This window comes from Hyperoodon ampullatus, assembly GCF_949752795.1.
Source record: "Hyperoodon ampullatus genome assembly, chromosome: 1".
Taxonomy (NCBI): Eukaryota; Metazoa; Chordata; class Mammalia; order Artiodactyla; family Ziphiidae; genus Hyperoodon; species Hyperoodon ampullatus.
Genome location: NC_136914.1, coordinates 205,179,124 through 205,202,045, shown reverse-complemented (window position 1 = coordinate 205,202,045; position 22,922 = coordinate 205,179,124). Strand labels below are relative to the sequence as shown.

At 41.1% G+C, this 22,922-nt stretch overlaps 1 protein-coding gene across 1 annotated transcript in view; it reads right to left on the bottom strand.

Annotated features, from left to right (window-relative positions):
• The window catches only part of SORCS3 (sortilin related VPS10 domain containing receptor 3), a gene marked incomplete at both ends in the record, with an annotated part of 605,319 nt that overhangs the window by 143,830 nt on the left and 438,567 nt on the right, over positions 1–22,922 (bottom strand). Inside the window, one exon of the mRNA XM_079708894.1 lies at positions 12,331–12,395. Coding sequence (XP_079565020.1) covers positions 12,331–12,395 — 65 coding nt within the window. The remainder of the gene's footprint in view (positions 1–12,330; positions 12,396–22,922) is intronic.

Genomic DNA, 22,922 nt, shown 5'->3' with positions numbered 1-22,922 from the left:
CGGTCCGGGAAGATCCCACATGCCGCGGAGCGGCTGGGCCTGTGAGCCATGGCCGCTGAGCCTGCGCGTCCGGAGCCTGTGCTCCACAACGGGAGAGGCCACAACAGTGAGAGGCCTGCGTACCGCAAAAAAAAAAAAAAAAAAAATTAGCTATGACTATTTTGGGGGAAAGGAATGGACTTAAGGAGAGTAGAAGAGGGGCCTTTGCTTTTTATATTATATACGTCTTTCTTGTGTTTACAATAAGAATGTACTTAGTTATTATAAGTAAAACCTGTATAATTACTTGTAAAATTTTCTAAAGATCTCAGCAGCTGAACCTTCCTCAACCAACCCCCCAAAATTATGGCAGCAGCTGTAGCTGAATGAGAAATCCTCGAGTCTAAGCATTCTGATCATGACGACAGGGTCATCCGAGGAAGACAATCCATTCAGTTATTTGTTCCCCAAGGAAAAACCACAAGTGAATCTCTATAAAGAAACCTCTGTATACACTTGCTTTAAAAATGTATATTGTTTATTTAATGGTTTAAAAATAATAAATGGGTAAAAGTGAAAAACAGAGGTCATTTTAGGATTAAAAGCAGAGAAGTCTTTGTTATCATCTAAAATGACATGCATCACTACATACATCTAATGCGCTTGCCCACTTAAATATGTGCACAGGTGTGAGTACGTTTTGGAGGCTACACTGGAAGGGGTGGTAAGCGGCAGAGATAAATAAAGGCAAAAGTTTAAATAAACAAATATTTATAACAACTGAGTGTAAGACAAGGGTACTTTAAATTTTCCCTAATTATTGATCTTTAATTCATTGATTGATTGATTGATCCAGAAAGTATTTCTTGTGTGCATATAATGTATTGGGTATTATTTAAGCACCAGGAATATGGCAGTGAATGAGACAGATTTTCTATTGTGAAAGGCCCTGCTGTCTAGGAAGGGGTTCACTCATAAAATTTATAGCTAGCTATTACACACATTTATTAATAAACAAAACGTTAATTTAACAAAGAAACATGTTTTGGTAGGAAATTAATTCATTATGTGCTATAGCTCTACTTTTCAAATGTCTGTATCTGGGCAAAGCCAATTGGCTTTGGTGCCTTTCGTCCAGACATGTCCAACACTGATCTCATTCTCTCTATCAGCAGTTTCATCATCTGCCCAGTAGCTCAAGCCTCTTCACTTTTCTTTCCTCCACATGCCATGCAATCCAGCTGGTTCCCAGCCTTGAAAATTCTGCCTCTGAAGTGCTTCCAGCATCTCTCTTCTCTCCACGACCCCTGCCACTTGCCTGGAAAAGGCCTTCCCATCTGTGTTGCCTGCTGCGTCCATTTCACAACTGGTGCTCAGGTGCAGGATGGACTGGAAGCTGGGTGGACCCGAGGCAAGGAGCCAGCATCATCTCTCAAACCTAAGCTCAGCTGATCCCTCTCGGCTTCAAAATCACCCACAGTTCTGAGTGCCCGGGGACAAAGCCCAAATATTCTTCTGTAAAATAGAAGGCCTTTTACAACTAGCCTAATGAAGTCAAATGTCTCAGGGGCCAGGCAAGTAATGTATAAGAGGAAACTGAGCTGGAGTAAGGTGATGAATGGCAGCGGGCGCAGGGTCTCAGCGTCAGGGATCACTGAGGAACAGCTGGGACTACAGGAAAATGGCCAACACTTGCATCTTTACAGGGAGCTGCTTCTCAGCATCAGTCATCACTGAGATTCAGGAATAAGATGTCCTGAGTTTCTACATAAAGCTAAATGTCCCAGTTTCTTTAATGTGACATTTCCTAATGTTTAAAAAATTAACAGCTAATTTAAGTTTAAAATATGGTGCAGGCCAAACAGTATTAGGCCAAACAAAATAAGCCTACAGTCCACCGGGAGCCATTCATTTTGTACCTCGACTCCGTAATTTGGTCCCTACCTACCTCTCCAGAGAATAGACTGTGCCCTGTCCCCACATTCCCTGACCTGTTAGCAAGACCACCTTGCTCCCCATTCTGTGTGTACCGCCTGCGGACCCCTTTCTCTTTGTCTCTGTCCACAGAGAAGGCCAAGAATGGCCTGGCTTTCCACTTCTGGCTGAGAGGCCAAGGGAAGGCAAGAAGCCCAGGCTGCGCTTTGGAGCACCAGGCATAGTATTGGTCCCACCCAGCCTGAGTGATTTGCTCCTAGCATAAAGCACTAAAATCCAGTGAAACGCTGCAGTGAAGACATGTAAAGAAACCACAAGGGTTGACTTGACAACCTGCTTCTTTCTCGCCAGCGAGTGTCTTGGAAAGCCCCTTGTACTGGTAATCAAAGGTGTGCACAGGAGGACATCTGCTTATCCCCCTCATGGGCTCATTTCCCCCCTGTCTATTGACTATTTACTCCCATACTTGGACACTTTGAAAAAAGAATCAAGCGTATTCGAGGCCACCCCATACAAAACCGAAACCTACCTAAACTGTGGTCCCTGGTAGATGAGCTATTGGGCCACACTCATCCTCCTTCTTGGTTCCCCTGCTGCTTGTCACTGCCCAGCATGGAACAAAAGGTCCAATTTAACAGAAAAGCAGCACTAAAACGCGTTTGGGAAATCCACTTAAAATTCAGGGGCCTTGCAGTCTTTAGCCGGACTCATATATCAGAAGTCTCAACGCTTTTACTTTTCTAAACACAGAGATACCCACTGCCTGGTGAGAACCCCAAATGGGGGTCTGGGGAGAGGAACATGTCAGGCAGGCCAGGCTACCAGGTGGAAGTGACCAAGGGTGTCACAGGGGACTGGGGGTGTCAAAGGTGAGCAGGAATCACCACTTCGCTCAAGCCTCCAACTTGCAAAAGGTCTTAAATTTGGACTTTGGACATTATCTCCAAGTGAGGCTGAATATAGTCATAAGGATTCTATGATGAAACTGAAAGCAGATATTTATCATATAACATGAAATCCCCAAATAGGCTTCTAACAACTGTGGTCTTGTTTGTTTGTGTGTATGTTTGTTTTAATAACACACGATGCCTGATAAAAAGGAAGCAAAGGGGTCCAGATTTCTCAAGCATATTGTGGTGTGTGAGAGAAAGGCCTCTGAAGGTAGGAAGTGCTAAGTTCAAATCCTGAGCTTGCTGCTTGCTGATTGCCCCGGGCTAAGCAGCAGTTCCACTTTCCATCTGTGAGGTACAAACAAAGTAAGTGTTTGCCTCTCAGGACTGTCATCAAGATTAAATAAGATTATGCATGAAAAAGGTTAGTACATTGTTGAATACATTTTAAAGGATCAATAAATGCTAGTTCTTCTTTATCATGAAGAGAGAAAGAAGGAGATTTAACACTCAGCATCCTTCTTACGTACAATTAACAAGTAATGTTCTGTTTTATTGTGGAGAATCAAAAGATCATGATAGCTCAGGTCCTACTAGTAAAGTCGTATTCTGGATTGACATCACTGTTTACTTTCTCTAAATGCTATAGGTGCTCAGAAAAGAAAAAGCACATCTGAGCTGGAATAATTAAGGAGGACTTGAAGGAGGAGACAGTGCTTGTGTTTAGCATGGATGGAGAAGTGTTCTGTGGAGAAAGGAATTTCTAAAAAAGGGAGTGAAAACTGCATGTGGATGTTTAGGTAGGGAAAGCCCACTGAAGGCACTATATAATTACATGATAATGGGTGGACATGGATTAATCTTTATTCTAGAACTGCTATTTCCCATCCTTTCCTTCAAAACATGCTCAAACGGAAAACCAGAAAGACCAAACTGAATGAAGATCTCATTAGGATACCCTTATGGGAAAACAAGAGAGGGATTCCCCAAATGGTTAAGTCACATCATCCTCATAATTAATATATTTCTTTTTTTTTTTTTTGCGGTACGTGGGCCTCTCACTGTTGTGGCCTCTCCCGTTGTGGAGCACAGGCTCCGGATGCGCAGGCTCAGCGGCCATGGCTCACGCGCCCAGCCGCTCCGTGGCATGCAGGATCTTCTCGGACCAGGGCACGAACTCGTGTCCCCTGCATCGGCAGGCGTACTCTCAACCACTGCGCCACCAGGGAAGCCCAGTATATTTCTAAATATCAAATGTCTTTCTAATGTATTTCTGAGAGCTGGTGCGGTCACTTACAAAAACTAAAAGTCAAAAGCTTTGTTCCCTGTGAATAGAGAGATCTGCTCCATAACTTTATCAGGACCAGGCCCTATTTCAACTAGCTGTACTGCTAGCAAGACTTTAGGGAAGGCGGTACCATTGCACCACTGTGTCCAGCCTCATGCCTCCTCATCTTACAGATGGTGGACCAAGGGTCTCATATGGTGAGAAAGGGTGACCTTAGACTGACTGATTAATTTCTTTTGTATTGGGTCAAGGTGTATAGAGAAGCTGCATGCATCAGACACTCCCTGAGGTTCCAGAAAGCAGGGAACATAAGACTGGTTCTTGCCCTCAGAAGAATCCCAGGCCAGTGATAGAGACGGGATATTCACAAGGGAACATGCCTTGGGATCTGTGCTGGATCAGAGAACTGAGGAATGTGGAAAGAGCACAAAGCAGATAACCCAACTCCTTAGTCTTGTCTTCCTAAGAAGTTGCTTTTCCAGCAGCAGTTTTGTAAGGCAAGCCTCTCATGCATCTATATCAATGAGTTTCACCGTGAAGTCCAGCATTTCTCACTCTGCCAAACCTTTCCAAAAGGATCGCCTCCTTAGAAACCTGGATAAAGCCTTAGTCATCTTTGTTTCTCTCCTCGCACTGACTTTATAAAGCTTCAGTAAATGCAAGTTAAGCTGAAATTAATTACATTAAAAGCCGATACACTTGTGCTATATTGTGACCTGTGATTATGTTTTGCCTTTAAGATGATTAAATATTCAAACGATCCTAAACGTCATACCTCTTGCCATCTGAGAGAAAAACACTTTCCATGATGCGCTCAACTTCCATCCCTTTGGGTAATATTGTCAAAATTGAAAAAGTGAATTAAAATTGTGAACAAAAAGCAAATTCAGCTCTTCAGGTCTTTTCTTAGAGAAATACCCAGGAGCTATTTATTTTAAATAACAACATGGACTGTCAAATGCAAATAAGTGAAATCCAGCAGATTCCAAGAAACTCTGAAAAGTTATTTAGCTTCCAAAAGCCTCCTTTTCCTTGACTGGGGAGTGAGGCTAAACTATTTGTAGGCACAGGGCAAAACAAAGGATAGTGACATTGTTCCAAATGCCTAACACAGCACCTGAGACAAGGTAGGTAATAAAAATCAGCAAAACAAGAAAAGGTAGCTACTATTCCTTCCTATTGTGCTTATGGATTTGCTCACAGGAGAATTCTACTGTCTTTTCCTTCTAGAAAAGAAGGGGAACCTGGCAGAGTTATAGACATTTAGAAACCACAGCGATCCTGAATACCTTAGGATTCCTGATACTCCTCAGGTTCTGGGATTTGAACCCAGGTGACTTGACACCAGAACCAGTGATCCTAATCGTTATGTATTTGAACCATGGAAGGAAAATCAGGCTGAGAATCAGACCACAATCTACATTCTGGTTCAGTCCCTGTCACTGACTGTCTATGTAACCTTGGGCAAAGTGTTACACAGTTTGGTGCTTTTTGGAGAGTGATACAATTTGAAAATTTCTAATTCATTCCAACCATTTTTTAAAATTCTGAGAACCTTCATCAAAAACAATTCTATATTCTCAATATATCAAGTAGATTTTAGTGTGCCTTGTCTAAATGAACAGAAGCCTTGCAATCCTATTGGTTTAGCTCCCCCTTATCCTCTTCTTGGCCTCTGAGTTCTTAGAATACTGCTGGATCTCTCAGTTACACAGTTTGCAACCATTGAACTAGTCAGTAACCCAAAGTTCTTTAAGAGCCATTATTCTATGTGTCTAGAACCTACAGTTTAGACTTCAGGGCTAATAGTTTTGTCTTGTGTGCCAAGCCCATCTGATTACTAATGACTGCCTGGAAGGCTCTGTTAAGATGTACTGGGCTTTATCTTGGCTTAGTGAGAAAGTGCAGTAATTGATGAAGAGAGTTGATAATAGTACCAGGACAAGGAATGGTAGTATATGTGTTGTGGGTTTTGATTCTAGAAATTTCAAGTCTAGATGTCTAAAAACTTTTAGCTCATGTCGAGTTTCACTTATTACAGTGTCCTACAAGGCCCCCGTATAGCTTATGCTTGAAAATTTCCAATAAAGAGGAATCAACTACTTAACAAAGCAGTCTGCATCATTTCGGGGTCCTCTTAATTGTTCCTCCTTTGTTCATTGAACTGAAATCTGCCTCATTGTAAAGTTTACTCTACAGTAAGATCTTTGTTATCCAATTGATGAAAAAAAAATTATAAAAATACCTCTTATATTTGTGTATTCAAACATGTGAAGCACTAGAAGATTCACAGAAAGTTAAAAAAAAATTGTCCAGGGTCAAACAGGCTCTAATTGACAGAGTTAATTCCCCAACTTAACTCTTAGGGCACCAAGTTAATACTCTTTCTATTGACACTGAATGGTCTCTTTGATGGAGAAGGTGTGTGTGTGTGACTGAGTAACTGAGTGAAACAGAGAGAGAGAGAGAGAGAGAGAGAGAGAACATGAATATGAATATAAATTTGAATATTCACAGGGGACATTGAGACATTCAGAGAGAGATGATTTCCAGAAGAGAATGGGAGAAAAAGCCATTTGAATCCTGAATCTCATGGCAGAAACAGGTTTCACACTGTTATTAACCAAATTGGTTGGCTTTGCCCTGTTTAAACCATGCCAAGGCAAGAGATAATTCAATGGCTTTAGTTTAATCTGGAAGCCTGACTCCCAAAGAGGAGGACCAGGACTGGGGAAGAGTGGAGATTCTTACATCAAAACAAGAAAAGGGACTTGTTTATGTTGGGTTTGCTCCAGAGTGTGGGAGCCAGGTTTAGATACAGGACTGTCAGTGCCACACCACGCACTGAAGAGCCACACTCCATGCTGCTGCACCTGCAGCCCCTCAGTCTAGGGCAGTCCTGTGCAATGGATACACAATGGGAGCTACTAATGACCTTTTAAATTTCCCAGTAGCCATACTTAAAAGGTAAACAGAAAAGTGTACATTTGATATATCTGATTTAACCCCAAATATTATGATTTCATCATGTAACTAATATAAAAATTACTAATGGGCTATTTTCCATCATTTTATTCATAGTAAGTCTTTGAAGTATGGTGTGTATTCCACACATATGGCACACATCAATTTGGACATAACATTTCAAGTGTTCAATAACCACGTGTAACTGAATGGCTACCATATTGGACAGTACAAGTCTAGTATAACTTTCTCACTCTCCTTTTCTACCATCCCCTTGGGAAAATCCAACTCATCTCCCAAGATGAAACTTAACCATGGGCTCTTCAGGGCAGCCTTCAGTCGCTCCTCAGCAATTGGGCTACCCTGCCTTTTGGTTCGCACAGATAGCACTTTCTTCATGAGACAAAACAGAGTCCCCATGGCCTTTAGCACATTATATTGCAGTAATAATCTGTGTACTTATCTGCCTCTGCTACTCAATGCTGATTGTGTCCTATTTACCCACACACCCTCCACAGCTTCATGCAGGGCAGTGCTGATCAAAGCGGGGTCTACTGGCCAGCAGCATCAGCTGGGAGCTTGTCAGAAATACCCAAGGTGTGTTTTACAAAGCTCTCCAGATGGTTCATTTGTATGTTAATGTTGGAGAAGCTCAGATCTAGTGCAGTGGTTCTCAACCCCACATGTACTTCAAAATCATTAGGACAATTTTATACAGGGCAATGCCCATGACCTTCCCTTGAAGAATCTTCTTTCACTGATCTGTGGTGGGACCAGGTGAGTGTGTATGTATGTGTGTGTATGTGTGTGTGTGTGTCTGTGTGTGTGTGTGTGGCAATTTTAATGCTAGGGGGTTTTTTTCTTCTTTTTTTCTTTTCTTTTTTTTTTTTCTAAAGCTAGGGTTTGAGAACCTCTTGTCTTCTACACATGGAAAGGGCTCTATCACAGTGGAATGAATTATGAGTGGGTCAATAAATAAAGGTAACACAAATTTCTATATTTCTGTCATACTCTGGGAAGTACATAGAGCAACATTTAATTGTTTTTTCATAGGCATATCCTGTTTCCATCCCCGGAAGATCTTTACAAAGCTCATACTATTCCTGCTAACATTTATGAAGTTCTCTCATCCATGATTTTAGACATTTGAAAGTTATCTTGATGTGGAGAGCACTTTATAATGAATTATCACTTGTTCATTTTTGTTTTTTAGAAGGGAAAGAAAGACCGATTTGCTCTCTTTATACGTTCTTTTCACTTTCATTCCTGTGATAGCCCAGGTGCTACGGAACAGAGTAATTCCCAACTCCAATACCAAGGCTCCTTGTTCATGCTTACTGAGGGTATAACTGTCCCGGAGCTGTGACTCCAGCACCACATGAGGTAAGGGATCCACACAGCAGTGTTCCTGAATAGCACCTGGATCAAAATCACGCTGGGAGTGCGCTTAACAATATGGTGACTCCCAGGTCCTGTACCAGACCACCTAAACCAAAACCTCTGAGGTCGACCCCAGGAATCTGTAGTGGAATCAGCTCACCAGAGGATGATCATGAATGCTACTGGTTGAGAAAAATGGCCATGAGAACTGTGATGCAGGAAGATGTAGAGAAATGGAATTTTACTGCTCAAGACCCCTTTGATGCTAATTTTCAAAATAGCAATTAGCAAATCTATAACACAGGGTAAAGGGTCTGAAATGGGCTGATTAAGGAATAGACTCTTGAACATGCCAGAAAAAGTGGAATAATGAAGGAAAGTCTGAGGAAGGAAAAATCATTATCTAAGACCCATTATTTCTCCTGATTTAAGATTCTTAGAGAATTTTGTTATTGTTCTTTTAAACATATGAGTCACAAAACAAAAGGACTCAAAGGATCTAGGTATTACTTACTCCAAATATAGCAAATACTTGTGTTTACTTGTCATCTTTATATTTTCTTTGGTAAATGTTCTGTTCAAATTTTTCCTATTATTTCTTTTTAATGGGGTTGCTTCTTATTCCTATGCTTTAAAGGTTCTTTATGTGTTCTGGCTATAAGTCCTCTGTTAGTTATATGATCTGCAAATAGTTTCTCCCACTGTCATTATTGTATCTTCTGAAGAACAAAATTTTTAAATTTTGATGAAGTCCAATTTATGGATTCTTTACTTTATCAATTTTGCTCTTGGTGTCAATTTAAGGTCATAAAGATTTTCTCCTATAGTTTCTTCCAAAAGTTTTATAATTTTATATTTTACATTTAGAAATGTGATCCATTTTGAGTTAGATTTTGTATAAGTTGTAAATCATAGGTTGAAGTTCGTTTTCCCCATATGGCTGCCCAATTTTTTCTAACGCCATTCATTAAAAATAATCATCCTCTCTCCACTGAATGTTTTGTATCCAACAACCCTGCTCTACTTACGTATTTGTTCTAGCAGCTTTTTTTTTGTAGATTCCTTGTGATATTCTACAGAGAGAATCACATCAACGAGAATAATGACAGTTTTATTTTTTTCTTTTGTAATCTATATGAATTGCATTTCATTTTTCTTCCTTTATTGCACTGACGAGGACTTTCAGCATCATGTTGAAAAGGTGTGTCATGAGTAAACATCCCATATATACACTAATATGTATAAAATGGATAACTAATAAGAACCTGCTCTATAAAAAAATAAATTAAATAAAATTGAAAAATTCAAAAAAAAATAAAGAAAGAGTAAACATCCCTGCCTTTTTCCTGCCCTTAGGGGGAAAGCATTCAGTATCTCATCATTAAATATGATGTTAGTTGTGGGTCTTTTATACTTGTTCTTTATCAGAATTCTCCTCTATTTGTAGTGTGTTGAGAGATGTGTGTTCTAGTTTTTATTCTATCACTAGGCTATCTGTGTGAATTTGGGCAAATTCAAGTCCAAGCTACCACATCAGGGGAAAAAAAAGGAAATAAAATATATGTTGTGCCTTTTTGTGATGATCAGAAAGATAGAGATGTATGTGTATGTGTGAGTGTGTGAGTGTAAGAAAGCATTCACTACATACCAAAGAAGAAAGGAGTCATACATTTCATTAGGGTATGTAAAATAAAACATCCCCGGTTAGTTCAGTCTTGTTACGTGCACTTTCTAAATAAAGGGGGATTAGAGCCAGTTCACTAGGTTGAAACAAGATACTTTGAAGTATTGAAAAACTCATTTTAAAAAACCTAAAAAATGACACAGAATTAATATATACTATACTTTAACCTAAGTGTGGCATATGACATTTATCCTTGTTATATTTCTGTCTGCTTTTTTGAATTCTTGACAATAGGTTAGGAACTTTTCTATGTGTTTTGCATTTTTAATCTCATAAAATTTCACAGCAGTTCTGTACCGCAGGCCTTATCCCAATGTGGACCAGAATTCTTGAACTTTCAGAACGTAAGTTTGAGCTTTATGTAAGAAATTACCTTAAAAAAAAAAAAAAAAAAAGGAGCTGTCCAGCAGTAGAAAAGGATATGTCTTAAGCCTGAGCTCATGAAACCTGAAGACACACTATAAGAGATTCTGGGGGAAGGGATTCCTACCCTAGGTAGGAGGTCAGACAGGCATATAAAGTTTCCTCCAACTCTAAAATATTACAACCACCACAGATCACATATAAAGCTTAAAAATGTTGACATGACAAGCAAAGCCAAGGCAGGGGTTGTCCTGAAAACTTGTCTGTGGGTCATCTGAGAGCTGCTGTCTGCTCCCCTCCTGCTTTTCTGCTATGCTCCTTCAAACCCCTCCATCCCACTAGTCCTCCAATTTTCCATGTTTTTTTTTTTTCTCAGCACTAAGAGTAATTTCGAATTTAGGCTTCACCATGCTTACGATCAGTGAATTTGAATATGTGGCATTACCTCCCTAAATGTTATATAACTCTTCTGTTAAAAAAAAAATGTAAAAATAGTGTGGGTCATCCCTCATCCCTGGCTGCATCAGGGAAAGAAAGAGAGAAAGAGAGAAAGAGAGAAAGAAAGAAAGAAAGAAAGAAAGAAAGAAAGAAAGAAAGAAAGAAAGAAAAGAAGGAAGGAAGGAAGGAAGAAGGATGGAGGAAGGAAGGAAGGAGGAAGGAAGGAAAGAAGGAGGGAGGAAGGAACTCAGCAGAGTGCCAGTCATATAGTAACAAGTATCATTTGCCTTCTAACTCTTTTAAAAATAAAAATAAAGCAAATAAAATATATTCCCTAAAGTGCATGTTTCTAGCATACATCTGAGTTTGGCCTCAAAAGCAGTAGATTTCCCACGGACAAAGCACAAGCACATCCAATACCTGCATCCAGGTCAAAAAGAATCTCCTTATGTTTGTACATTCAACCCATAACCCTATGAGGTGGGCAGGGCAAGGATGAGTATCCTCAGAGAGTAGGAAGCCAGAGCACAGAGAGGTTAGGGGGGTCTCATGGTCTCATGGCTGGTGGGTGGCAGGACCCAGGACCTCAACTCACAGTCCGGTGCTTTGATCTGCTGCACCCTTAGGTCACTATTATTTCCATGGATTATTTGGCTCATTTGTGATCTAGAATATGCTAATTATATTTTCATATATTTTTCAGATTTCATATTTATCATATATTTTCACATATTTAAGTTGATTTTATCTTTCTTGGACAGGGAAGAGCCCTATAGATACTTAAGTTGGTGCAAAATGATACTTTATCAGTGAAATTCTGTTCAAGATGTAGACAGGTGTACGATGTACAAAGGGGTCACGTGTTTGAAATCCTGGATTCCGTAGCTGATTTGCGGGGACAATAGAGGTCTTGCTCACCACTGTATTTCCAGGGCTAAGAATCTTGCCTGGCACACAGTAGGCCACCCCTAAATATTTGCTGAATGAATGAACAAACAATTCTGGAAACGGTTTGTCCAGTTACTTTTTTTTTGGTAATCTTGACTATATAAAGTTTATTTTTTTAAAGCTGGCATCATCTTATTCACCATGTGAATGCAAAATACCACGATGAGCTATGGCCATCCCTATTTGAATTACACTGAAGATGCCAGGAAATTACTAACAGGAGCCTCAAAATTGGTCACATTAACTCCCATCCCCAGAAAATTCATTCCTGAGGGTTTATTTCAATGAAATGTCTCCCTTGGGACTGGAGGCCTCTCCCCCACTCTAAGAAATAAGATGCATATGGCAGTAAGGGAGCTCAGGGCTTTTCATCTTCCCAAGCCATTAAAATGCAAATTGGGGGAGGAGGGAGCCCTGCAGGCAGATCTCTCGGGGCCCAGCCTGGTGGCCTCAGCACTCACATCCATCAGCTGTCCGCACTTCCATGTGCACCAGGTCCGCCTCCTTATCCAATCCGGCCACCGACCTGGGGAAGGAAAGGAGAGTCAGAAGCTCAGTGACCGTGAGGATGGCAGACAACAAAGTGGGGAACCATTCAGTGTTATTACTCAGAAAGCCACTTTCTCAAGATGGCCTGTCTTGCATTGTGGGGACCCACAGAATATGGCGACTTGCAGCCCCTGCAGGGTGGCTCTCTCTAGCAGATTATATGTCACCTATAATGGTCACAACTCATGTGTCTTGGAGCAGTGTCAGGGAGTCAGTAACTCTCAAAAAAACATATAGGAGCACAGAGTAATGTACTCCCTAGTAAAGCTGGTCTAAACCTCTGTCCTCAGCCCTTCCCCACCTTCTCTTCCACCTCCCCAGTCTTATCACACCCGGTTATTTCCCCCACTTCCTTCCCCTCTGCCCTCCCACTTGGGGTGTGCAACTCCCTACCACGTTCTGCCCCTGGGGAAGGTGGTTTAGCCTCCATTCTGGCTATCTGCTTCCAGACACTCCTACCCTCCTGAGTTTGGACCTATCTGTCCTTTCTTACCTCTGCCTTGTGAACAATAAATGTTTGGTGACAAACATTCAAAATCTGGTCTAACAGGGGCACAATTCTGGTGATAGGAGTGGGAAACCTTAAAGGTTGATGGTCAATAGTCAGAAAAAGGAAGGCTGAGAATCCTGACAAACTAATTCCTGTGGGCCTCCAACCTCCCACACATAAAGTCCAATCAGCTACCTCCTGCATGAGATACCCAGGCCAGAGTAAGACCCAGAAAGTCAGATAAAAAAGGCAACACAGACATTAAAACATTCATGCACTAAAGACATCACATAATCCACCCTTTCCAGCAAGCTTGGACTCACAGTCTTTTTACTTTTAAATTTCATTCTAAGATTGGTTTTCTGGTTTTACAGTCCTCGATATGGAAGAGGCAGCAAGTTAGAAAGGAAAAGGATTTAAAACAATGAGAATCAAGGTACCCAGAGAGCAAGATAAATTGAAAACTTATGAAAAACAGACCAAAGAACTCAAAACCCAATCTTCTACATCCTAAATCTACTACACTTCTTCTGATCCTGAGGCCATAGCTGTATTATAGCACGGTTCCGTATCTGACATCTCTGCTGAGGGGCTGAAGGCAGAGAGCGGGAAGCAGGAGGCTAATGATACCAGTTTACGCTAAGAAAATAGGGTTGCAAATGACCTATGTTAGGAAAAAGGAAATGATTTTTATTTGTTAATGATTATTGTCTTGAATGGCTAAATTTCAGTTACTTTAAAAGTTCCTTTATGTAAAATACTTCTTTCCCCAAAAAATACTGAATAAAAGAAGTTTTACTCTAATGCTGTATTTTTTCCCAGTGATCACTGATACACTATCTTTTAATTTTTCCTCACCTCATTTGATGCCTAAGGTAAGGAGAACAGGTATCATTAGTTCTATTTGACTGAATGGGAAACTGTGGCACAGAGAAATGGATATGTATCTAAGATGACACGGGGACTAGGCCAGAACTAGAGAGACTGACTGACTGCCTGAGACGTCTCCATCGAGAGCAGCTCCCAGCCTTCTTGGCTCTTCTCCCCTCTGCTTGCAATGTCCTTTAGATGCAACTCTCTCCCTGCCCCTTGCCTTCTCCAGCTACCTCTCCCCTTTCCTTCAATGCTCAGTTGGTCTCATCCCTCCAGCAGCCTATCCATCCCTCATCTCACTGAAGAACGTTTATCTACTTCCATAGCATCCTAACCTTGGTAGTTCTCAAACTTGGCTGCTCACGAGAGCCCTGGGTGAGCTGTGAAACATCCAGATGCCTGGGCCCCTCCCCAAACCAATGAAATGAAAACCTTTGCGATAAGCTCAAGGCATCCGCATTTTTTAAAATTCAAATTTATTTTATTTATTTATTATTTTGGCTGTGTTGGGTCTTTGTTGCTGTGCACGGGCTTTCTCTAGTTGTGGCGAGCGGGAGCTACTCTGTTACGGTGCATGGGCTTCTCACTGTGGCGGCTTCTCTTGTTGTGGAGCATGGGCTCTAGGCGTGCACGCTTCAGTAGTTGTGGTGCATGGGCTTAGTTGCTCCGCGGCATGTGGGATTTTCCTGGACCAGGGCTCGAACCCGTGTCCCCTGCATTGGCAGGAGGATTCTTAACCACCGTGCCACCAGGGAAGCCCTGGCATCCGTATTTTTGAAAGCTCCCAGGTTATTTCCATGCACAGCCAAGTCTTAGAACCACTGCTTTGCATGACTCAATCACGTCGCATGTAATTGCACTTCTGTGAATTCTGTACTTGGATATAAACTTTAAAGAAGTAGGATTCTGTCTATTTATCTTTGAATCCTTGGCACCTAAGTGCCTAGTATATATTAGGTGCTACTGATGTATTTACTGAATTAATAAACAATCCAATCTGCCCATGACAATGACAAAATTCCAATGTGAAACTGACTTGAGGTCAGACACACAGAAGGGACTATATGGACACCTCTGTTCCACAGCCTCCCTGTTTCTTTATAAGCAAGTTGGTATTCTTAGAACTAAAGGCCTCTCAGGTATTATTCTTCTATTCTCCCCCAAGGTCAATGGCAGGGTAGGATGGTCAGAATTGGAACCATAATGACAGTCTAACTACGGGCATCAAGCACTATGTTCTTTAACAAAAGAAAAGTCCTTGCCTCTTAGGAGCTTGAAACAAGGCAAACAATACCAATAAAACAAGCACAGAAACTGCTCCTTCATCCAGGATTGCTCACTCTTTTCCACCTATCTAAATCTTATACACCTTTTAAGGTTAAAACCAAGAATCAAGTCCTCCTGGAAGTCTTCCTTGATTACTCTAGCTCTCCCACCTTTGAACTGCTAGAGAATTCAGAATCAAGATTGAACATCCTCCAGCACTCGTATTGTTATTAAGTTGTGTGTTTGTTTCTCTGGAGTTGGTCTTGGCTCCCGAGAGTGGACACCTGTGGTCATGGTTGGCTTAGCACCCCTACAACCCTTCCATTTGCAGAACTGTTCTACCCAACTCACGCCATGTGCTTTGTCCAGGGTGGTCAATCACAGGAGCCCATCCCTCTGATGCCCCAGGATGGTGCATGATCCAGCGTGATCATGAGACATCTTGGCTGTGGTGGTCAGAACATGCCAGGACAGTTTAGAGGACTTCCTGAGGATTTCTCTAACTGAGCTGGCAGGAAAAAACTGCCTTTCCTCTCTGATCATCAAGTCAGAGCTCTTGGGAGAAATGTTCCCAGCCTGACAGGAAGAATAGGTCTAAAGGAGCAATGTAGATATACGTAGAAAAAGAAAAGAGAGTTGACATTGGGACAGAGAGTTTAACAGAGAGACGGGGCTACAAAGGGTGATAGGAAGATAGTGGGCAAGACAGAGATGAGATAGACACACAGGAAAGAGAGAGACAGACAGACAGAGATTCAGAAAGAAACGGAGAGGGTAGACCAAAATGGCAACATAGGAGACCCCTGAGCTCCCTTCTTCCCATGGATACACCAAATGTACACATGGATGTAAATTCCCTCTGAAAGAGATCCAGAAACTAGCTGAGTAACTTCTACACGTCAGATGAATAAGAAAATACCGAAAAGGCTAAGGGTAGAAAAGGCTAAGACACACTCTCACCATAAACCACCCCCCGGCACACGACCACACAATTGGAAGTGAACCATCAGCTCTCATATTCGCCCTGAGGAGCAAAGGGTTTGGAGCCCACGTCTAGCATCCCAAATTTTAAGACTTGCAACAGAGGGACGGCCCCCAAAACACCTGACTCTAAAAGCCAGTGGGGGACTTCCCTGGTGGCGCAGTGGTTGAGAGTCCACCTGCCGATGCAGGGGACACGGGTTCGTGCCCAGGTCCAGGAAGATCCCACAGGCCGCGGAGCGGCTGGGCCCGTGAGCCATGGCCGCTGAGCCTGTGTGTCCGGAGCCTGTGCTCCGCAACGGGAGAGGCCACGACAGTGAGAGGCCCGCGTACTGTGAAAAAAAAAAAAAAAGCCAGTGGGGCTTGTGTCCCCAAGACGATAGCAAACAAAGAAGCAGTTCTTAATGTGTGCAGGAGCACTGATGCAGCTGTTGCCCCAGGGTTCAGTGCAGAGGGAGCAGGCAAAATCACCCATCTCCCCATCTTTCCCTGAAAGTGTTATCTGAATACTATAACAGCTGCTGCCTGAGGGCCCGTCTTTTAGCTTAGCAGGCTTCTAGGGACTACACGTGAATCTCCCCAGAGACAGAGAAAGCCAACAAATATCCCTCCCACCTTCTGCCTCCGGTCCTCCCCAGGTTGCCAGTATCTCCCTGGAAGGAGCTCATACATGACTGCACCCTAGCTTTTAGGGCTGCCACCTATGAGATGGGTCCCCAGATTTCCTGGCTTTCACAGCCAGTGGAGCTGCCATTCATGAGTCCCATGGAACTGTAACAAACAAAGAAGCAGTTCTTAACAATCTATCTCTCTGAGGTTGAGCACAGAGGAGCAGACAAAAAAAAAATGCCCAGCTCCCAGTCTTTCCCTGATAAAGGTTTTTATGTGGATACTTTCAAAGCTGCCACCTGAGGCTTCTAATTTAGCAGGCACCTCGGGGCTGTGATCCTCCTCAAAGACTGAAAAAGGATGCAGACACTCCTCCCATCTTCTCCTTCCAGGCCACTCCTCCCATCTTCTCCTTCCAGGCCACTCCAATAATAAAACCGTCACCAGTGTCTCCCTGAAAGGAGGTTGTATACATACCTGGCACCCCAGCTCTTGTGACAATTTCATGAAGGATGAGCCCCTGAAACACCTGGCTCTAATAACCAATGGGCCTTACATTCATGAGACACAAGGACTGCAACAAACAAACAGTTATTAATGGGCACAGGAGCACACCCACCCCTGCAGCTATATACCAACAGGAAGCACAGAGGGAGCAGGCAAAAATGCCATTGCCTTGTTTCTCCCTGGAAGGGGCTTAATTACATACTTTCTTAGCTGCTGCCTGAGGGTCCAGCTTCTCATCAGCCTGCATCTAGCTGCTGACTGCACTCCTCCCCTTGGATCACTGATAGGTCTTGGCACACCCGTAACTACTGGGAGCCACTAAGGACAAAGAAGGAGGCTTGGACAATCACAAAAGTTTGAGAGACAACTGGGAGCTCGGTCAAGCTGATCAATGAGGTTCATCTCCTACAGGAGATCACTCTGTCAAGACTGGGAGACACATCTTGTGCTGATCTATCTAATGCTCAGAGATCAACACAGAGTCAAGAAAAAGGAAGGAACAGACAAATATGTTACAAACGAAAGAAAAAGATAAATGTCTAGAAACATATCTTAATAAAATGGAGGTAAGTTATTTATCTGGTAGGGAGTTCAAAGAAGCTGTCACAAAGATGCCTACCAAGGTCAGGAGAGCAATGCATGAAGACAGTGAGAATTTCAACAAAGAGACAGAACTATTAAAAAGTACCAAACAGAAATCATAGAATGGAAGAAGAAAATAATTGAACTGAAAATTCAATACAGGGGGTCAAAAAAAGACTAGAGGAAGTGAAAGAAAGAATCAGTGAAGTCTAAGACAGGGAAGTAGAATTCATACAATTAGAGTGCAAAAATGAAAAAAGAAAAAAAAGAGTGAAGATAGCTTAAGGGACTTATGGGACAACATCAAGTAGACTAATGTTCTCATTATAGGGGTCCAAGAAGGAGAAAAGAGAAAGGGATAGAAAACTTACTTGAGGAAATAATGGCTGAAAACTTCCCTAACTGGGGGAAGGTAAGAGACAGCCAGAACCAGGAAACACACGAAGTTCCAAATAAGATGAATCTGAAGAGGACTACACAGATACATTATAATTAATGTATAGGACCAAACATTATAATTAATGTACAGGACCAAAAGCTAAATATGAAGAGAGAATCACAAGAACAGAAAGAGAAAAACAATTTGTTACATACAAGGGAACTCCCATAAGACTATCAGCATACTCTTCAGCAAAAACTTAGCAGGCCAGAGGGGAGTGGGATGATATAATAAAAGTACTGAAGGAAAAAAACAAAAAAGGGGCTTCTCTGGTGGCGCAGTGGTTGAGAGTCCACCTGCCAATGCAGGGGACACGGGTTCGTGCCCCAGTCCAGAAAGATCCCACATGCCACGGAGTGGCTGGGCCCATGAGCCATGGCCGTTGAGCCTGTGCGTATGGAGCCTGTGCTCTGCAACGGGAGAGGCCACAACAGTGAGAGGCCCACATACCAAAAAAAAAGAAAAAAAAGAAAAAACCTGCCAACCAAGAACATTCTACCCAGCAAAGTTGTCTTTCAGAATTGATAGAAAGATAAAGAGTTTTCTAGACAAACAAACACTCTAGGAGGTCACTACCACTAGATCAGCTTTACAAGAAATGTTAAACGGAGTTTTTCCAGCTGAAATTAAATAACACTAATTAATAATAGAAAAATATACAAAAGCATGAAATTCACTGGTAAAGGTAAAAATACAGTTACTTTCAGAATATGCTATTATTTTAATGGTGGTGGGTAAATCATTGATAAGTCTACTACAAAGGTTAAAAGACAAAAATATTAAAGTTATAACAACATTAATTTGTTAATGAATACATAATGTAAATGATGCAAATTGTGACATCAAAACATAAAATGAGAAAGGGGGGATGCTTTTGTATGTGTTTGAAGCTATTAGCACAGACTGTTATAAATAGAAGATGTTTTATCTAAGCCTCACATTAACCATCAACCAAAAGCATATAGTAGGTACGCAAAAGAAAAAGAAAAAGGAATCCAAACTTTCCACTACAGAAACTCATCAAATCACAGAGGAAAAGAGCAAGAGATGAAGCAAGGAAAAACGGAATTACAGAACAAGAGAACATTTAACAAAATGGTAATGGTAAGTCTGGCCATCAATAATTACTTCAAATGTCAAAAGACTAAATTCCCCAAACAAAAGACAAAGGATAGCTGAATGAATAAAGAAAACAAGACCTAACTATATGTGCCTCCAAAAGACTCACTTCAGCATTAATAAAAACATAGATTGAAAGTGAAGAAATTGAAAAATATATTGCATGCCCATGGAAAGAAAAGCAGAAGAAGCTATTCTTACATCAGATGAAATAGACTTTAAGCCAAAAACTGTAAGAGACAAAGAAGGTCATTATATAATAAGAAAGGGGGCAATTCATCAAGAGGATATATTATTTGAAATATTTATGCCAATACAGGATAATCTAAAGATATAAAGCAAGTATTAAAAGATCTGAAGGAAGAAATATCAATACAATAATGTCAGGGGACTTCAGTAACACACTTTTACCAGTGGATGGATTGTTCAGACAGAAAGTCAAGAAGGAAACATTGGATTTAAGCTACACTTTAGACCATACGGACCTAACAGACATACAGTAGTCCCCCCTCTTATCCTAGGTTTCACTTTCTGTGATTTGAGTTACTGGAGGTCAATGTGGTCCAAAAATATTAAATGAAAAATTCCAGAAATAAACAATTCGTAAGTTTTAAATTGCATGCTGCATGAATAGCATGATGAAACACTGCACTCGCTCCATCCCACCTTGGAAGTGAATCATCCCTTTGTCCAGCACATCTCGCCCATTACTCATTTAGTAGCTGTCTTGGTTACTAAAGTGATTGTCAAAGTATCACAGTACTTGTGTTCAAATAACCCTTTTTTTAGTTAATAATGGCCCTAAAGTGCAAGAGTAGTAATGTTGGCAATTCAAATATGCCAAAGAAAAGCCATAAAATTCTTCCTTTAAGTGAAAAGGTGAAAGGTTTCAATTTAATAAAGGAAAGAAAAAAAATGATATGCTGAGGTTCCTAAGATCTACAGGAAGAATGAACCTTCTATTTATGAAACTTTGAGGAAGAAAAAAAGAAATTCATGCTGGTTTTGCTGTTGCACTTCAAACTGCAAAAGTTATGGCTACAGCGCATGGTAAATGCTTAGTTAAGATGGGAAAGGCATTAAATTTGTACAATAAGATCTTTTGAGAGAAAGAAACCACATTCACACAACTTTTATTACAGTATTTGTTACAATTGTTCTATTTTATTATCAGTTATTGTTGTTAATCTCTTACTGTGTATAATTTATAAATTAAACTTTATCATAGGTATGTATGCATAGGAGCAAAACATATTATAGAGGACTTCCCTGGTGGCGCAATGGTTGAGAGTCCGCCTGCCGATGCAGGGGACTCAGGTTCGTGCCCCAGTCCAGGAAGATCCCACATGCTGCAGAGCGGCTGGGCCCATGAGCCATGGCCATTGAGCCTGCGCGTCTGGAGCCTGTGCTCTGCAATGGGAGAGGCCACAACAGTGAGAGGCCCACGTACCGCAAAAAAAAAACAAACATATTATAGAGGGGGTTAGGTACTATCCATGGTTTCAGGCATCTACCGGGAGTCTTAAAATGCATCCCCCATGGAAAAGGGGGAACTACTGTATATAGAACATTGTATCCAACAGCAGCAATATCACATTCTTCTCAAGTGCACATGGAACATTCCACAGGATAGATCATATGTTAGGACTCAAAAAAGTCTGAATAAATGTAAAACGCTGAAATCATATCAAGCATCTTTTTCCAACCACAATGGTATGAAACTAGAAAGCAATTACAAGAAGAAAAGAGGAAATTCACGAATATATGGAGATGAAACAACATGCTCCTAAACGGCCAATAAATCAAGGAAGAACTCAAAAGGAATCAAAAAATATCTTGAGACAAATGAAAATGGAAACACAACATAGCAAATCTTATAGGATGCATCAAAGGCAGTCTAAGATGGAAATGCATGGCAATAAATGCCTACATTAAGAAAAAAAAGACCTCAAAATAAACAATCTAACTTTACACCTAGAGAAACTAACAAAAAAAAAAGACTAAACTAACCCTAAAATTATTAGAAGGAAGTTAATAACAAAGATCAGAGCAGAAATGAAAGAAACTGAGGCTAAAAAGACAATAGAAAAGGTCAGTGAAACTAAGAGCTATTTTTAAGTTAACCAAAATAGACTAATCTTTAGCTAGATTTACCAAGAAAAAAAAAAAGACTCAAATAAATAAAATTATAAATGAAAGAAGAGACATTATAACTGACACCACAAAAATGCAAAGGCTTATAAGAGACTACTATGAACGGTTATAAGACAACCTATTGGACAACACAGAAAAAATGGACAAATTCCTAGAAACATACAATCTACAAAGACTGAATCATGAAGAAGCAGAAAATCTGAACAGACCAGTTACTAATAAGGAGATTGAATCGATAATCAAAAACCTCCCAACAAAGAAAAGTTCAGGGCCAGATGGCTTCACTAGTGACTTTTAACAATCATTTAAAGAAGAACTAATACCAGTCTTTCACAAACTCTTCCAAAAAGTTAGAAGAGGAAGCAATATTTCCAAACCCATTTTACAAGGCCAGCGTTACCCTGATACCAAAGCCAGTAAAGGATACTACAAGAAAATTACAGATGATGCAAAGCTCCTCAACAAATGATTTAGCAAACTGAATTCAACAGTAGAGATCCTCCTCAACTCACGATAGGTTTATGTTCTGATGGACCCATGGAAAGTTGAAAATATCAAGTTGAAATGCATTTAATACACCTAAGCTACTGAATATCACAGCTTAGCCTAGCCTACCTTAAGTGTGCCCAGAACACTTACATTAGCCTACAGGTGGTCAAAATCATCTAACACAAAGCCTATCTTATAATGAAGTGTTTAATATCTAATTTAATTTATTGAACGCTGTACTGAAAATGTAAAACAGAATGGTTAAATGGGTACAGAATGGTTGTAAGTGTATCGGTTGTTTATCCTACTGGTTCTGTTTCTCTGGAGAGCCTTGATTAATACAACTTGTTTCTTAGTCCCGCTCCAACTTTGTAGCCCGTTTATCCACATAAGCCCATAACGCACCTTTGTGAGTGTGTCTGCATATTTATCTGCTTAGGCCACCAACTACAAAAAGAATGGGTCTTATTAATATACAACCCATCAGACAGTGAGCTTCCTAAGGACAGAGACTTTAATTATTTTTCTCCAATAGTTTCTACCACACACAACTCAGGATTAGGCATGCCTTCAGACTAAATGATAGGGATAAGAGATTTGTACTTCAAAGCTGCTCTGTCCCTGGATCCAGAGGGAAAGAGATTAAGTTGCTCAGCTGGCCAGAGGTGGAGGAGCAAAAGATGTTGGGTGCTGAGGGTAAGGAGAATACTCTTGCCCTTGTCTAGCTCCCAGAGGAATGCCACTGCCCACTTTCTGCAGTACTGCTGGCATTAGCCTAGAGTTTCTCAACAATGGCACTGCTGACATTTTGGACCAGATAATTCTTTATTGTGGGGGCTGCCCTATGCACTGTGAGATATTCAGCAGCAGCCCTGGGCTCTACTAGATGCAGTAGCATCCCTGCAGTTCTGACAACCAAAACTGCCCCCAGTTGAGAACCACTGCCTTACCTGGACACACTTAGCTGATACCTGAACTCTGTGCCTTCCCTGCTA